Genomic DNA, 19,093 nt, shown 5'->3' with positions numbered 1-19,093 from the left:
ATCTGGATAATACCCCCTTCCAACAAGATCAAATCTGGTTGAACTTAAAAAAGCATACATTGGTAATTTGGATTTTAAAACGCACCATAAAATTAGCTCAGAATATTACCAAAAGGTTAAAATGTCTTAGTAATTCATGCAGTAAAGGTGTAGTTAGTGCTACAAATGCTAATGCCAGTTTTTTTAAATTGTAGATGGAGACAACTTGGACAACATGGAAGGAGTGAGCTTACAAGCAGTTACTCTTTCTGATGGATCCACTGCCTATATACAACACAATTCAAAAGGTATATCTAGAACAGCATTATTGCAATTAATTTATTTAATAAAAATAATCTCAGAAGTTTATTTTTTCATACTGTGACCAGTTTATGAAGTTAAATTGTATTTGTTATAAATATTAATAGAAGCTTGACCAAAAAAATTAATCCAGAATCAGCAGAATGTCTGTATGTGTGTTCACAATTAGAGAAGATTTGAATATCTATTCCATTTTACACAAGCATGAAATGGAATCATTTCCAGATAAAACAAACAACAACAAACGTCTAACTCGTTATTTAAGTCATGGGTATTGTCCCCCCTGTTTATTAAAGTCTGGGTTACATTTCCTTAAATTAAATTTCCAAGAAGGCTGTAGTATTGATGGGTAGGACTACAACAATTGTGTAAGATCACTGCACATCCCACTTCAAACATTCCCTCATACATATGCACTCTTTCCCCAATACACACATGTATACACATATAAGCAAAATTTAACTTACATTGATTCTGACACCTACACACACACATTTTCTGAGATACATGCATATATTCAAGCATACACAATTCTTGGAGATAGTTAGGTTTCCTTTTTTTATAATAACTTTATTAAATTAAAAAAAGATAAAAACTAATAAGAACTAATAATCGAGGAAAAGAATAGAAAAAGAAAGAATAAAGAGAAAGAAGAGAAGCAGAAGTGTAGAAAGAAAGAAAAGGAAGAACCAGAAATACAAAAAAAAAAAAGAATGACTTCCGACTTCTTTTACAGCAGATATAAGTAAAACATAGATTAAACTCTAATTCTAAGATTACAATTTAACATCCATTTTTTCTATAATCTATTAATTTTGCTAACTATCAAATCCATATATCATAATTTCACTTTTTCTGTTTCATGCAAAAAGTCCAAAAAGGGCTTCCAATTAGCATTAAAATTAGTCAGTCTCTTTTCTCTCATCAAAGCTGTCAATTTCACCATCTCAGCTAGCTCTATCAACTTTACCATCCATTCTTTCATTGTAGGTAATAGCGAGTCTTTCCACCTTTGAGCATATAAAAGTCTTGCTGCAGTTATCATATATAAAGACAAAGGTCCATAAGATTTTTCCAATTGTTTATCCATCCTTCCCAAGAGAAATGGCTCTGGTTTAAATTGTATATTAATCTTCAAAATCCTCTGAATTAATATATGTATTTGAGTTCAAAATTTTTTAGCTTTATTACATGTCCACCAAAGATAATGAAAAGTCCCTACTTGTTCACATTTCCAGCATATATTTGAAGTCCCTTTGTACATTTTTGACAAATAGATTTCGCTGAAAATAGGCTAGGCTGATTACTATGTTCTTTTGATATATGATCCCAATCAATTATCAAGCCAGTTACACGAAAACAAAAGGCATTCCCAAGGAATGCCAGAGTCCCATTAACGTAGTTATGATTTTAACAATACAGATTCATGAAAAAAGAAAAAGAAAAAAAATGTTAAATGAAAATCTTCCCCCTTCTCTGTTGTTAACTTTCTTATATCCCTTTAATTATCCAAAAATTTAATTACTTTAAGTTTCCAAATCTTCCCAAAATTTATAATCCCCCCCCCCAAAATGAGAAAAATACCAAGAGAAATACTTATCTGCTGTAAAAAGAAGTCTCTCTTAAACTGAAGAATAGATATAATCCAAAAGTGGTTAGAAAAGCGGGTCAGCTGGTTCCGGTGTCCTTTTACAGGCTGCACTTCAGCCATGAACAGAGCTGTATTCTTTGCCTCCCAGCCGCTCCACACGTGAGTCTTGCACAAAAACCTCAGTTTTTGCGATTAACTCACAAGGAATGGTGTCCGCAAATCAAATAGGATGATTTCAAGCTTCCTCCCTTGTCCGGAATTAGTTAAAGCGCCCTGTGGTGCCCACTAAGCGCTAAACAGCTGAGATTGCAAAGAGATTCAGACCGCCACTCCTGCCACCAGAAGTCTCAGGATAGTTAGGTTTTCAGTGAAGCTTTTATAGGTATAATTGCCACACTTCAGAAGAGGAGGTTGCAGCTGGGATCTGAAAGCTGGCTCTGGGCTACAGTCTGGTAATTTCTTTCCCATGGTTTAACTTACTTCTTATGTGTATAAAATAGGTTACTAATGCGGTTTTAGCATTTCTAAGCTAAATTCTATACATTGCTACTTCAAATTAAGTCTGTAATATTCAGTTCTGGGCAGACATAAGAAGGGAATACCTTGTAAGAGGCTAATAATTTATTCTGTGTCAGAGGAAGAGATAGATGTAGTTACTGTGCTGTAAGGTTAAGAACATGTTTCACTCTTGAAGCAGCAGTAAGGTGTTCCTATTGTAAAAGAAAATTTTATGCAGATGAAGGAATGATATACAAGGGGCTTTTAACATCAAGTACAAACAATGTCTGCCATGATATCATAAGAACCATGTGAGAATCCTTGTACTGACATAAGGATATAGGACAAAGTAGGATTTTAGGGACTTTGTTTTTCTGTTCAAATAGTTCTTTACCTGTTTTGATGCATAAAGCTATTGTACTGTTACAACTCCTGCAATATTTAGGGTACTGTTGTAACTCATATAATATTAAGGTCCAAAGACACTCTATTTTTAAACTTCTAGGTACTTTAAATACTTCTAATCCTTTTATAGATTAATGGTCTTAATTAGCATTTGCTCAATATATTTCCTTTCGTTGCACCTTTTTTTTCCTTCTTTTTTCTTTCTCTTATATCTTTTTCTTTAGATTTGTCTTTTACTCTATTTAAAATTTTCAATAAATGTAAATACATTTTAAAAAGATGGTATGGTGTTACAGTGGCAGGCACTGCAACGGAAAAAAATTGCCTTCCGTCCCCTAATTAATGGGACTCAAAGCATGCCTCTTCTGTCAGCTAGTTGTTTCTCCAGTGAAAAAAAGAAAATTGAAGAGAGGCAGTCCTGCAAATAACCCAATCCCATGCCTTGAAGGGCTTTAAAGAAGACAGCTAGCACTTTGAATTGCGCCTGGAAGCATACTGGAACCCACTGCTGCTTGCAGAACAAAGATATAACATGGGCATACCAAAATGTGCCCATAACTGTCTGTGCCACTGCATCCTGGACCAGTTACAGCTTCCAGATGTTTTTCAAGGGCAGTCCCATGTAAAGTACATTAAAGTAATCTGCTCAGGAAGTGACTAAGACATGAGTGACTTTGAGCAGTGCCTCCCAGACCAGGTAAGGATACAGTTGTCATACAAGACAAAATTGTGCAAAAGCCTATGGCTGCCACTTGTTCCTCAAACAGGAGCCAGAAGTCCAGAAGGACTTCCATATTGCACAACAGTTCTGTTTTGGGTAGTGCAAGATGGAAGATCACAGGATCTAGGAGACTCTAAAACCCAAAACCATTCTGTCTTGCTCAGGTTGAGCTCAAGCCTCAAATCCCCATCCAGATGCACCACTCCCATCCCACTCCCACCAGAACTCATCCACAAGAGTGCTCAATGCTGTTTTGATCCCATGCCTGGGTTTGAAACACAACTGAAGGGATCCAGTTAAACTTGCTTCTTCCAGAGTTTGGTGAAGCTGCCACGTGACCACCTGCTCAACAATCTTTCCTAAAAAGGGGAGGATGGAGATAGGACAAAGCTTGTCCAAACTTTTTAAACTGTTTTATTTAAAAAATAATATAGTTTAAAATGAGACATGGGGACAATTCTAAGAAAACTGGATGTAATTAAATTTCCTTGACATCCAGATCAGTCTAGATATATATGAACAGCATCCCAATATTTACTCTCCTAAAAATGAATTTGAACTGCTTGTTTAATTGGGAAAAGAGATAAGTATCTTCTGATTTTCACATACATATACCCTAGCTGCTTTACTTGAGTAAAAAAATGATGGAGTCAAAATAGAATTAACATTTATGTAGGTAGCTCTTACTTTCTTGGCTGTATTATGAGCTGCAGTCCAAAACTCAGCACATTATATGAATGCTTTTACCCCCAGGATCTCTTCCAGTCCATGTGATCTGTGTCTTAATAATGCTGTCCATCTGTCTGGGGAATTGAAAGATGGACAGTCGTATTAATTCAACTTCTTAGCCTCCCAGCAGGTGATCTGATCCAATATCAGGTGTGGTAACAGACTTGATGATATTTTCTGTAGAATTCCAGTGCAGCAAGAGAGATAGCATATGTAAATTCCAGATGCTGGATGCTGAATTTAAGTCTGGAGAATGACCCATAAAAATATTTCTGCATGTTGAGAACACAATCCGGAAATAAATTTGCACAGTGTAGCCTGTTCTGTGCAGGTTGCTTTTTTTTTTTTAATTAGAACTTTTGTTAAGATGTATAAAAAGTACAAATAAAATACAAATCAAAAATAATAGAAAAGAAAGAAGATAGAACTAAAAGAAAAAGACAAAAACTAAAATAGTGAGAATAGGTAGAAAGATGAAACGGAAAATGACTTCCGACTATCTCCAATACAGATATGAGTACAAATTTTTAAAAAGTTAATCTCTTACCACTAATTAGTCCAAATTCACATTATTTCTATCAACACAAACCATCTAATCATTAAATTCCACAGTCAAAGCTTCATTTTTTCCCAACCCAAGCACGTAATTTAGGAAGGGTTGCCATGAGGAGACAAACTTAGAAACAGTATTATCTCTTATTAAAGCTGTTAACTTTGCCATTTGAGCCAAGTCCATTAATTTAATCCATTCTTCCACTTTAGGTATTTGTGAGTCTTTCCATTTTTGTGTATATAACAGTCTTGCAGCTGTGATCATATATAGAAGCAAAGTTCCATGTTGTTTCTCCAATTCTTTCTCCATCAAACCCAGTAGAAACAATTCTTTTTTTTTTTTTAATGTTCACCTTAAGAATCTTTTGAATAGCAATACATATCTGGTCCCAAAATTTTTTGGCCTTTTCACATGTCCACCAAAGATGATAAATGTTCCTTCACCCTGGGAACATTTCCAACAAACATTTGTTATACCGGTATACATTAAATCTTTGTTGCTGATAGGAAAAACTTATCCCTTCCAGTTTTTCCCAACAAAAGGGGATTTTATTCTTTTTCAAAACATTTTTCAGAAATGCATATTCTTTTCTCTTTATTAAAATCCTTACTGGTATTTCTTTGAGGACCATTATATCCACATTCTCAATGTTAAGTTTAGAGTCAAAATGCGCTTACAAAATCAAATCCCTTGATTTTCTCCTGGAAAACTACCAACACATCTCTTGACTTACCATGTACAATTGCATATCTGGAATTTATACAAAAAACTTTTTCTATCTCATCTGACATTTTATCTTCTTCCCAGTCAATTAGTTCCTCCAAGGCACATGTAATCATATTTGTTAATTTTTCTTCAAGTTCAGGGATTCCCCTAAACCTTGGACAAAACTCTTTGTCTCTCAACTCCAATAATGCAGTTTTGTCCAGTTCTTTTTCCCTTTCATTTTCCAGTAAGTCAACTCTATCATTAAGATTTTTAGTCCCTCCTTCCAATTTATTCTCCATTTTTTCAATTTTTTGGTCAATTTTTTGATCAAGCCTTTTTTCAAGTTCAAGAAACCTTAAATCAAGTGTTTGAGTAACACTTTGAGTAATCATTTGTGTAGTTTTTAAAGTATATTCTTCAAACATACCTTTTATCCAGTCATGTTCACCAGAGCCACGCCTTGTTAACTTTCTAGTGGCCATTGTCTTTATTTCTATTGTCTTCTTTTTCTCCTTTGCTTAGAAGGAGAGAGAAAAAAGCTATTTTTTCCTTTTAGCAATCCAAATACAAATACAGTACTTTAGCTCCCTCTTGTGGCCCAAGATAATATTCCCCAAAATTAAATGTAAGGAGATAGCCACAACTAACAACAAAGCAAAGGGGGAGGAAGTCTACAGCCAGCCACAGCTTGAGAAAATTGGCAGACCAAAACTTTCCCACAGCGTCTAAAAATAGATCGCTCCAACTCCATGAGAAACCACTTATATAAAAATCTTCCTTTTCAAAGACAAAGGTAAGATATAGATTAAAAAATAGTCTCCTAAAAGTATAAAAAACTTTCTACAGCACTTTAAGACTTCCGGATTGCATGCTCGTATTTCAATCCTTCAAATCCAGTACAACGCACTTTAGAAATCCCAAAAAATAATGAAAAGCCAACCAAGAGAAGTATTTCTGTAGTGGAGATAGCTTCCTTAAATTCTTATAATAAACAACAAAGGTGATTTTAGAAGTGGGGTGGCAGAAGTAATGTCTCTTTAAGGAGGCTTTAAACACGGCTCCGACACTCTTCCACCCGCTTCCCAGCTGGTCGCTCACTGTCCAGTTGCATCCGACGATCGTTCGATAAGCTATAGCCATCTGGAAGACAAGAGGTGCAATTCAAGGCTTCTCCCTGCCTGGAGAATGCTTCATGTCTCGGAAAAAAATCCTGAGACACCTGGTCTACCACGCTTAAAATTTCAGCTTCAGCAGAGCTTCAGCTGGAATTAACCTTCTGCCATTATTCCTCCACCGGAAGTCCCTGCAGGTTGCTCTTTTTGATGGAGATGATGGACTGTTAAATGTTCAATATACATATTTTTCAGATGGCAAATTAATGGATGGCCAGGTGATACAGCTGGAAGATGGCTCAGCTGCCTATGTCCAACATGTTCCCATGTCTAAAAGTAGTAAGTATATTTTATTAAATACAAGTTTAAATCTATTGACTTCATGATAAAATGCTTTATAATACTTTATTATTTTAACTTACTGTATAAAATATCATTGGTTTGAACTTTGAAGTTCATTAGTTAATATATTTTCTAGTGCATAATAAAATATTAAAATAAAGTCTTGAACATTTGTAATTATAATATATCTTTTAAATGGTGTTTTTCTTTTTTGATGTAGGAGACAGTCTTCATTTAGAAGATGGGCAGGCGGTTCAACTTGAAGATGGAACAACAGCTTTCATTCATCACACTTCAAAAGGTAAATTATATGTCAATATATTGCTGATTTTCCATTAAACAAAGTTATTTCAATTTCTCTTTTAATTTATGAAATGTAATAGGTTATTTAAGATTTGCCTTATTTGAATACTTTTCTTTACAGAAGGGCCAAAATTTAGCATATGCTTTCACTGGGGCAAGTGATTTTCACTTACTGTCTTTGTGGCTTGCGGTATTAGTTCCCATGTTGTTTTCATAGGGATCGCATGGTATTATAGAATGACATCAACCAAAATCACATGAACTGTTTCTTTCAACAGGCAAGTGCCATTGGTGACATTTTGCTGCTGGGTAATACAAAACCAACACATTTATTTTATTTCTAATCACATAAACAATGTATCTGTTCTAAACTATTGAAAATAACCGGTGTATTTCACATTGTAATTTGCACCACAAAACAAGTAATTGACTTTGTAACCTGAAACCTTTGACTGGAATTCAGTAACAATCTTTTTTTTTATTGCAGAAGTTAAAAACAATTAAAACATCCTATATGACAATTCTGTAATTGTGTGTGCAACTCAATTTATTCTGTAGTAGGTCTGTGCAGTGATCTGGATTCAAAGGGGGGAAGTGATTCAGAGCGCGTCTATTGCACCTATTGACAACAACTTGAAGGTGGATTTTATTTAAGGAAGTGAGACATATGCATCCTTGTCCATCCAAATCACTTTTTCCTCTTTGAATCCATGTGGCTTCATATCTATGCTCTGAAATTTATCTCCTGAGAATGGAACATAAAAAGCTCTTTCCTAATGTACAAGATCATTGATGCATAAATATGTAAGATGGTAATTAGACTTAGCCCAGTCTAAATGCTGGGTGTTAACTGCTAAACTTTCTATAAATAAATAAATTCACACACATGTTCTTGTTTTAAATGTCAATTGATGTACTGTATACATTCCTTCATTTTAAAGATGACCTTAAAATCCCATACTTTAGAAAATATCCCAGACTTCTAGGCTTTTACTCATAAGTGATTTAACCATTAGAAACTTAGCTGGGTTGTTCAAACATGTATATCTCATGATGAGTTTGTTCAAGCATGTAGATCTCATGGTTACTTGCCTGCCCTGGGTGGTTGTAGATATTACGTGTCATCTGTATAATCTGCTGAATAGATCAGGGCAGGTGGTAATTCTCATGATATTTAAACATTATTGTTGAATGGAATAGAGAGTTCACAATAGGATGATGTTTTTAATGGGTACCCTAATAGATGATTAATTTTCTTAATATTTATCTTAAATAATTTATCAGACAGTTACGACCAGAGTGCCCTGCAAGCAGTACAACTAGAAGATGGGACTACTGCTTACATTCACCATACAGTACAAGTGCCACAATCAGATACCATATTAGCTATTCAGGCAGATGGCACAGTGGCAGGTCTTCACACAGGAGATGCTACTATTGACCCAGATACTATAACTGCTCTGGAACAATATGCAGCCAAGGTACTTTGCTTTATACCTACATTTATATAGTTTGCATTGGTAATGTGATAAAATAAAATCAAAGTGAATTTTATTGCAATTAAAATGTATTGAATCAGATGGGGGAGTAGTCAGTAGTTGTGCTCATATATTGTGCTAAGCCAAAATATAGTTTGCTTGTTTATGACTTAGCATGTGTGAACCCACAATTGTAGCTTATTGAGTAAAACTTTTAAGGAAATCCTGTGCAATATGTGAACCCAGCTACAGGTAGTCCCCAGTTTAAGAATGAGTTCTGTTCCCAAGGTCTGTCCTTAAGTCAAATTTGTATGTAAGCTGGAACAGTATTATTGTATAATACTGTATAAGTAGTATTGTGTAATTAACTCAAACTGTTGTGTATTTAATTTGAGACATTGCGTATTTAACTCAAATTTTGTTACAATAGGCTCTATTCTTAGCTATGGGTAGTCTGTAAACCAGGCATTTTTAACCCGGGGACTACCTGTACTTAACACCAAACTGGCTGAACTTAAATATATGGTAGGATTGGTATTTGAAGAGAATGGAAGTTGAAAACAGTTTACTGGGACTAGAGAGGAATACAGCAGACCATTAGAGGTATGATAAAAGAAATGCATATATAATGAATATGTAGAATATAAAATGATTAATAGAAATACAGCATCAGTGATTTTATATTTGGAGCAAACAAAAAAAAAGTCTTGAGAAAGTAATTCTGATCATAAATCATTCATTTGTAAGGAAAATTAATAGCATATTTTTATGTCAATAAATCAGTTCTATATTTATTATAGCTTCTTGGAGGCAAGAATATTAAAAATGATTCAATTTTTAAAGATGACTTTAATAACAAAGAAGGATTCTGGGAATTTCAACAGTTGTGTGCTAGAAATTTTTTCCCTTGTGGAAGAATTGTCCTCACTAGGTATTCTTACTGTTGCAAGAGGGAGAATGTCCACTGGCTACTAAAATGCTATTTGGGAGAATTAGGGAATCCTCACACAAATATGAATGGAAAATAGGCAAAAATTGTATCTTCCTCTGTTTCCACCAGCAAAACTTCCACTTGATGAAAGACTGTTCCATAAGCAGAAGGAATGTGTCTGCATTCAAACCAATATTAAGAAATTCACCATGCATATTTAAGAGACCTCGGCCTTTGTTTGCATAGATACAGTATAATTAATGTTGGTGGTTTAGACTGCAATTCTGTACACCACAGTAGACAACACAGCCCTCCCCCACTGTTTTTGCAGCCCGTAAGGCAATTGTAGTTTGGATGTTTTAATTGTTATTTAAAACAACCACAGGAAATCTGCTATTTAATTTATTGTATAATAATATTTTATTAGGTTAATGAAGACTTCATGGGGAATAAAATTTTGTGAAATTGGACAAGCACAAAGTAGATTTTAAAGATGTTTATGCTTTTTTATTTTTAGGTGTCTATTGATGGAAGTGACAGTAGCGCTGGAATGATAGGTGACAGTGAACAAGATAAAAAAATGCAGGTATGTAAAATACTTACCTAATTTGTTCTCAGATTTTGCTAAAACTAGAACAAAAACAAATCCTTTTTAGGCCTTTTAGTAAGAAATTTAATAAAAACATTCTATTCTTCCCCATATAAAGAAATGTATTAGTATGTGCAGAATGCCTTGCCATGTACTTTTAAATTATATTGTCCATTCACTACAGAAAAAAGTTGAGATAAACTTAAATAAATTTCATCCAAGGATAATCCCTCCTCTCCATGCAAGATTAAAAAAAAGATTACCAGTGGGCATTTGCAAAGCATTTCTGCACATACTGTATCTACTTATCTGTTCTAAGGAGAGAACTGTAACAATGAACATACTAATCACCCCCAGCAGCCACTCATTAACAACTCAATAGAAGAAAAAACCCTGCCTAATCCCCAGGAAGATACACACATATTCTGACACCGAAACAAGCAGCCACTCGTTAACCCAAACTCCACTCCACCCCCACACACCCCTACCCCCCCAATCCCCCCCCCCCTTCAGATCTCTATAAATACCCACAAAAGGGTCACATCATCCTGGGCACAGAGAGAACTGCTCCTGTCTGTGTTCCTGCTCTCTGAAGATGCCAGCCACAGATGCTGGCGAAACGTTAGGAAATAAAACTTCCAGAACACGGCCACACAGCCCGGAAGACCCACACCAGCCATCGTATTCCGGCCGTGAAAGCCTTCAACAATACAAATAAATTTTAAATTTTATAAAAGAAAGAACAGTGAAACCTGGATACTTGTATCATAGTTTAAAAAGCCCCATATAGTTTTAATAGACAGTCTGAAAGTTCTCTTCTTAATACATCTATAAAAAAAACAGTCTAGTCCAAACTCTGGCAAACAGCATTTATTGGCAATTCATTTTGAGGGCTGGTTAGACTTTTAGAGCTGAAGAATGTACAGTGGTACCTCGGGTTACAAACGCCTCTGTTAACGAACTTTTCGGGTTACGACCAGCTCCGGCCGCAAAAATTTACCTCGGTTTGCGAACTCCGCCTCGGGGTACGAACAGGATACGCGGCCATTTTCCCTCCCGTGACACAGTCCGCGGCAATTTTTCCACCCCTGACACGTGGTCCACGGCCGTTTTTCCGCCCCTGACACATGGTCTGCGGCCATTTTCCGCCCCTGACACGTTGTAGGGAGGGGGACTCTCCCTCCAAGCAATAGCCACCTCCCTGTCCTCCACCCCAGAATGGATTAACGGTAATTACGTTGAACCTTATGGGGAAATTTCCTTCAGGTTGCGACCAATTCGGGGTGCGACCAGAGTCACGGAATGAATTAAGTTCGTAAACCGAGGTTCCACTGTATATATTTGTGTACCCGGTATCTGTTGCCAACTCCATAACCTAAAAAAAGGCTTTTCCTGAAATTATGCACTGTTAAAGAGTTGCCAATGAGTGCTCTGAATCTTCCAAAGCACCTTCTCCCCTTCTGATCCAACACTGCACAGCCCTATTCATTTGTACTCCATGCTATCTGATTGCAATGCACCTTTATGTAATTAAAAAAAAAACTTAGAAATGGATGAATAAGAAATCTTTAGGAAAATACTGATATTTAGATGCCAAGAGAAATATGCAACATTTTGAATTCTAACATTTTAAGGTACTCTTTTGTTTTCTAATGAAGGTACTTTTCTGGAATTTACCTATGACTGAAGTGTTAATATTGTCATTTCTTTCCATTTAGATTGTCTTGCAGAGCCATAGCACAAGAGTAACAGCTAAATCCCAGTCAAGTGGAGATAAGGCTTTTCGTTGTGACTATGATGGCTGTGGAAAATTGTACACTACTGCTCATCACCTTAAGGTTATTGTTGAAAAGCTATCCAAGCCTTTCAATTGTTATTTGCAATAAGATATTGATCAGAAAATGATATAAATGTAGCCAACATCACTATCAGATGATAGTTTTACAGAGTCACTTCATATATTTTAATATTTCTATGTCTGTACTGTGCTTAGTTATAATAAAACTAGTAGTATTATTAACATCGGTTTCATTTTCTAGCTGCTATGGAGAATAGATTACAGTTCAAGTAGAAAAATGTTAATTAGCTGATGTGTTTCTCATTGATTGATACTTTATTATGCATTAGGGCTAAAGTGAACATTTTGATATAAGAATTCTTTGAAAATGATAAAAACATTTGACTATCCTGCTTTGAGGGCTTTTTGGCTGGGTCAGGCCATCTGAAGTGTTTTGACAGTTTAGATGAATGATGAAGCTCTGCTCCTGTGCTTACCAACATTCCTTTCAAAGGTCTTTCTATACCTCATGTATATAGTCGGTGCAAAGGATAGTAAAATATTTAAATATTACTTGGGAAAGTCATATTACAAATTATGTGATTTCTGTCTTTCAACAGGTTCATGAAAGGTCACACACAGGAGATCGGCCATATCAGTGTGATCATCCAGGTTGTGGAAAAGCATTTGCAACAGGTAAGGGGTTAAGATTCTTTTTAAACAGTAATTTTAATTAAATATTTATAAATAATACAAGCCTACTACTTTAGTGGTGTGAAAGAAACATGCAAGTCATTGAAATGTATAGGAATATCAAGAGAGATGGAGTAAAAGATTTTAAAACATTCATACAATCTTTCTCTTTTTTATTTTCTTTATTTTCTTTTTTTTTAAATAAGTGGTTTAACAAAAAATATCATAACAAACCATTTCAATTTTATGTATACTTATATAATACAAATATTATTCAAATACATATATATTTCTAATAGATTTATATGCCTATCATGTGTTGTTTTTTTTACCTACTGTATTTTGTATAAATGAGTCCCATCTTTCATTATACTTGTCCATTAAAAGTCTACGTCTATAGGCAATCTGCTCATAAGTGACAAGCACAATCAGGTCTTCAATCTATTGAATAAATGAGGCCATACATTTATCTTTCTAATGCTGCAATATCAGTCTTTTAGCCATAGTAAGGGCACAGAGAATCCATTTATGTTATCCAGATGTCAAATTCCATGTACTAGGTATATAGTTCAAAAGAATATTATCCTCTGAAAATTTTAGCTTTTGTCACACAATCATATTTATATAGTCCATTACTTTCTCCCAAAACTTGATAAGCACAGGACATTGTAGAAACATATGCTTTAAAGAGGCATAGTCCTTATTACATTTTCAACAAAATGCTGTTTCTGACAATCCTTTTCTATACAGACGTAGTAGAGTCCAATAGATTCTAAATATTATTTTTTGTTGTATAAGTCGTAGTTTAAGGTCCTTGCTATAGAAGTTAAAACACTCTCCCATTATGTAGGCAATATAGAAACCTCTAATTCTTTATTCCACTCATCCCTTAACATCTGCATATCAAATTGATTTATTGATAACAAATATCTATAAAAACTGATGGTTTTTTAGTTTTAAAGGATTTGACAAGTTGTTCTAATATCTAAGGTGTCTCAGAAGCTGAAAATGCTGCTGGTCCAAATAATGTTAACAAATGTTGTAGCTGTAAATATTGCCATTGGGTTACATCTGATAGATGATATTTATCTCTTAAAACAGAGTATGTTAAAAATTAATCTTTATCGTCTATCAGTTGGTCCAAAGTCAATATCCCCGCTTTCATCCAATTTTTCCATATCACCATCTTTTTCCCAATTTTTAAAGTTGGGTTTCCCCATAAAGTCAATTTGGCATGGGAAAAAGGGTCAAAGCTTTTTTTATTAGACATTATGTTCCATAGCTTTCTAACTAACAAAATTGTCTCCAGAGATATTAGAGTTTTAGTATATTTCGATTCTAATACTGTCCATCTGACCAAAGGTGTTATATACAGTATGTATATTCCAAAGTTGTCCAAATCGGAAAATTAGCGCCACTTGATTTCCAAATCGGAAATATTAGCTTCCAATATTTAACACAGTACTTAACAATAGGTAAGCATGATGATATAGCTCCAGATTCAAAATACCAAATCCTCCCTCATTAATTGATAATTGACTTATCTGTAAAGATATTCTCGGAACTGAAGAACCCCATAGCCATTTTCTAAACAAAAATTTTATCACTGGCATTTAATCAGGCTTACATTACGGTTATACCAAAAGCATGTAAAGCAGTGTGCTAATTATCATCCAATCTTATTGATTAATATCAACACAAAGACTTTAACAGCAGTGTCATCAAAAAGATTTTAGCAAGTGATATCGTTCATTATTAAGAATGATCAAGTGTAACGAGCTGCCACCTGTTGATCCCAAATCCAGTAACTTTCCTTGCAACCAATATTGATTCAAAAGAAAGTTCATTTATTGAGAATAAGTGTACAGATCCAAAGCATTGCTAAGACTGATCAAAAGCGTGCCAAAAGCTGTTTTTCTTACTTTCCCCCCCTACATCGCCCTTAGTTCTTGGTCCTCTGATTCTCTTGCTGGTATGACCTTGAGCATGCCAGAGCTTGTGATAAGGAGCCATCTGCTTTAAACGGTTTCTCATTCCTACTTCCCCCCCCCCTTTTACAATGGCAGAACTGCAGCATGAAAAAAACCATTTTTTTAAACTAGCCATCTAATAATCTATTATAAAATCTTGCGAGGATTCTGACATACTGCCCCTCCACAAAAGAGGATGTCAGTTGGATGATTCCTCTTCTTCACTCTAAAAAAGAAAAAGCAAAGAAAAACATAATACAATAACCCTTCTAATTGTTAAGGCTTTGTAGGATAAACATCATAAAAATTTTTAACTAAATGTGGAGCCTTTACATGTTTCTTGTCAACCCATTCAGCCATTGATTTGGGAAAATGTTTCCACTGAATTAAAAATTGAAACCCCCCCCCCTCCATGCTTTCTACTGTCCAGTATCTCTTTAACTTCAAAATGTTGTTCTCCTTCAACCATCATCGGTTTAGGCGGTGCTGGGGAGGGATGCCATTGAGATGACTCTTTATAGGGTTTAAGCAGGTCGCAGTGGAACACTGGATGGATTCTTTTAAAGGTAGCAGGCATCTGTAACCATAGTGAAACTGGATTAATTACTTTATCTATAATAAAAGACCCCACGAACTTTGGAGCGAGCTTTCTGGAAGGTTGTAATGATTTAAGATGCTTGGCAGATAAAAGAACCTTATCTCCTACTTTCCATTCTTTTTCTGGGGTTCTCTTAGCATCTGCAAATTTCTTGTACGTTGCTCTGGCCTCTTTCAACGACGCAGCAATCTGAGGCCACACTTGTGTCATTTGTTGGATCCATTCATCAATTGAAGTGACTTGAGTGGATTCTGGGATTGGTAGTAGTTCTGGGATTGGTACAAAGTCCTGTCCTGTAGCTATTTTAAAAGGGGTGAGGCCAGTGCTTTGGTGCACTGCATTATTATAAGCTACTTCAGCAAACAGTAACAGCTCATCCCAATTGTCTTGTTGGTAGTTAATGAAACATCTCAAATATTGTTCTAACACTGAGTTCAGACGTTCATATGATCCCGCTGTCTCGGGGTGGTACCCTGAACTCAAGCCTTGCGATGCCCCCAGTAGTTTTAGGAACGCCCTCCAGAACTTGGCAGTAAACTGGACCCTGCGATCCGAAATTATTCATTCTGGGACACCATGAGCTCGGTAGACATGTTGTATAAATAACTTGGCCAGTTTGGGTCCTGAGGGAAGGGATTGGCATGCCACAAAATGTGCATGTGGAAAAAAGGTCTGTAACTACCCAAATAACTGTCTTTTTGTTGCTTTCAGGCAGGTCTACAATAAAGTCCATGGAAACTTGCTTCCAAGGAGCCCCTGGGTTTGCTACTGTCTGTAGAAGCCCCATTGGTTTCCCCCCTCTTTTTTTTGCCATTGCACACGTGGGGCACGTAGCTACATATTCCCCTACATCTTTTCTCATTGTTGGCCACCAAAATTGTCGCCTGAGTAGATGTAATGTCTTCACAAAACCAAAGTGCCCGGTTGTTCTGCTGTCGTGACCTTTGCAAGACCCATTTTCTAGCATCTGCAGGGACATACAGCTTATCTTGCCACCACCATGCCCCTTGTTTGTTCACTAGTAATTGGCTGTTGCTTTTAAACCAATCATCCTGAGCAATCTGGGCATTTAATTTTTTCAACAACTCTCCTTCTGGTTGTTCTTCACCCCTCTTTTTCTGAGCTGTAGTGACCACTCTTAGGGCTGTTTGGGTACATGGAATTACAGGAGCGACTACTTCCTCTTGCTTGCTGTTGTGTTGAGGCAATCGAGACAGGGCGTCTGCCAGAAAATTTTTTCCCCCAGGAATGTACTTCAGGGAGAAGTTAAATCAATGAAAATATTGTGCCCATCTCATTTGCTTGGGTGACAGCTTCCTCGGTGCAGTCAAAGCTTCTAGATTCTTGTGATCAGTCCAAATTTCAAAGGGATGGGGTGATCCCTCTAACAAATATCTCCAGCAAACTAACGCCCAGCGCACTTCGAATGCTTCCTTTTCCCACACCAACCAGCGTCTCTCAGTTTCTGAAAATTTCCAGGATATGTATGCACATGGAAACAGCTCCCCCCCTGCCCCCTTCTGTAACAACACAGCTCCCACTGCCACATCCGAAGCGTATGACAAATGGCTGTTCTGGATCAGGGTGCTTTAAGATCGGTTCAGCTGTAAACAGACGCTTTAAACTTTGAAAAGCTTCCTGGCACTCCTTAGTCCAGGCCAGGGGGGCTCCAGGTTTTGATGCCTTCGCTTTGTCCTTGCCCTTGGCTTTCAACAAATCGGTTAGTGGGAGTGCTACTTGGGCAAAGTTGGGTATGAACTGCCGATAGAAGTTAGCAAAGCCCAGGAAACTTTGAAGCTGACGCCTGGTTTTGGGAGCCTCCCAACCTGTGATGTCCCTCACCTTGACTGGGTCCATTTCAATTCCCTGATGCGAAATTCTGTACCCCAAATAGTCAATTTGCTGTTTATGAAATTCACATTTGGAGAGCTTGGCATACAACTGAGCCTCCAGTAGCTTTTTTAGTACCTTCCTGACCAATTGTACATGTTGCTCCATGGTCTCAGTGTAAATCAGGATATCGTCCAGATAAACCAACACCCCCTGGTATAAATGCTCTTGTAACACCTCATTTATAAGTTGCATAAACACCCCCGCCGCTCCTTTTAATCCGAACAGCATTATTTCATAACGGAAACACCCCAGGGGCGTGTTAAAGGCAGATTTCCATTGATCTCCTTCCCGGATTCACACCCTGAAGTACGCCTCCCTTAAATCCAGTTTTGTGAAAATTTTCCCTTTGGATAAATGGGCCAACAGATCTTTCATCAAAGGGAGTGGGTACCGGTTGTCAGCAGAAATGGCATTTAGCCCTCTATAATCTGTGCACAAACGTAGGGAGCCATCCTTCTTCTCCCTAAATAGCAGCGGTGCAGCAATTTGAGAATGCGTAGGTACAATAAAGCCCCTCTTTAGATTCTTATCAATGAACTCCTGCAAGGCTTCCAACTCTTTGGGTGTCATTGGATACATTTTCTTCCTTGGAAATTTAGTCCCAGGCTCAATCTCTATGGCACAGTCACAGGCACGATGGGGGGTAGCTGATCTGACTCCCTTTCGCTAAACACCTCCTGCAGGTCGAGGTATTGCTTGGAAATCTGAGTTGCAGCCGCCCCTGCCTTTTCCCTACTCACAGCGCCCATCTCTTCATCTGACAACATTTCAGTAATTCCTTCAACTTGCACTCCCCCTTCCTTTGGGAAACGCAAGATCTTTTCCTCCCAGTTCACTTCTGGGTTCTTCCTTTTTAACTAGTTCATGCCCAGAAGCACTGGGTTGCCTGCCATGGGAGACACTAGGAATTTAATAGTCTCTTTATGGTCCCCCATGGTTAGCTCGAGCTCTTCAGTACAATACTCCACCGGCCCTCCCCCCGCTGGGGATCCATCCAGCTGGGTAAAAATCACAGGGGTTTTGAGTCTCTTTAAGTGCACCCCCAAACCCCGGGCGAGGGCGGGATTAATCAGATTTTGGGACCAGCCAGAGTCTATCAGCGCCCGCATCTCTAGCCTTCGCTTGGTCCTCATCACCCTTAGTTCCACCCAAATTTTAATGGGACTCACCCCCATCTCTTCGCTCTCCGAGTCCTCTCGTGAGCTGCTTTCTTTCTCCGGAAGAGTAGCCGCCTGTCGGAGAGAGAGCGGAGCTAACAATTTCCGGGTTTTGCCGCCGCCGCGTGTTGCCGCTCTAGCTCCCGTCTCGCTGCCTATCGCCGCTGACTCCTTCTTGCCGGGCTTCGAAGACTTCGGCCCCTTCCACTCCGTCTTCTTGCCTCCTTGCTCCATCTTTGCTTTAGGGTAGGCAGCGGCAAAGTGCCCTGGCTCCCCGCAGTTGAAACAGACACGCCGGCTCCTGCTACTTCCCGGCGCGCTGGTCTTCGCCTTGGGTGCCGCCTTCTTTGTGCCGGGTAAGGGCGGAAGTCGGGTTCTTGCTTCTATGGTGCGCCATTGCTCCTCCACTTCGCCGGCCATAGCGACCCATCCATTCAAGGTTTGGGGAAACCCCGGCATACTACACGCTGCAACAACTCGGGTTGCAAGCCTCTCTGGAAAAACTCGATCAGGAGCTCTTCAGGCACGTGAGGCAGCCTTTGAGCCAACCCCTGAAATTCATAGGCGTACTCTGATACCGACTTGGACCCCTGCTTCAGCCTTTCCAGGTCGCGTCGTGCTTTAAGCGCTACGCACAGGTCTTCAAAGCACGTGCAGAGAGCCGCCATGAAATCCTCTAATCTCCTTAAAGCCCGGTCCTTCGCCCTGTGCAGGCCAACCACCCATTCTGCAGCCATACCTTCAA

At 37.8% G+C, this 19,093-nt stretch overlaps 1 protein-coding gene across 6 annotated transcripts in view; it reads left to right on the top strand.

The window, feature by feature from the left end:
* ZNF143 (zinc finger protein 143) overlaps window positions 1–19,093 on the top strand; it is a 43,886-nt gene that overhangs the window by 11,098 nt on the left and 13,695 nt on the right. For 5 of the 6 annotated variants that reach the window (XM_088145949.1, XM_088145950.1, XM_088145951.1 and 2 more), the window contains 7 exons: window positions 195–287; window positions 6,873–6,956; window positions 7,174–7,260; window positions 8,547–8,743; window positions 10,189–10,257; window positions 11,979–12,098; window positions 12,658–12,733. In XM_088145949.1, coding sequence (XP_088002075.1) covers window positions 195–287; window positions 6,873–6,956; window positions 7,174–7,260; window positions 8,547–8,743; window positions 10,189–10,257; window positions 11,979–12,098; window positions 12,658–12,733 — 726 coding nt within the window. The remainder of the gene's footprint in view (window positions 1–194; window positions 288–6,872; window positions 6,957–7,173; window positions 7,261–8,546; window positions 8,744–10,188; window positions 10,258–11,978; window positions 12,099–12,657; window positions 12,734–19,093) is intronic. The other variant, XM_088145954.1, reaches the window with a different exon arrangement.

The sequence above is a fragment of the Python bivittatus genome, unplaced genomic scaffold (assembly GCF_059951505.1).
Source record: "Python bivittatus isolate LINGU-HERP-01145 unplaced genomic scaffold, Pbiv_v1 ctg000480_np1212, whole genome shotgun sequence".
In the NCBI taxonomy this organism is placed as follows: Eukaryota; Metazoa; Chordata; class Lepidosauria; order Squamata; family Pythonidae; genus Python; species Python bivittatus.
This window is presented reverse-complemented; position numbering and strand designations above follow the sequence as displayed.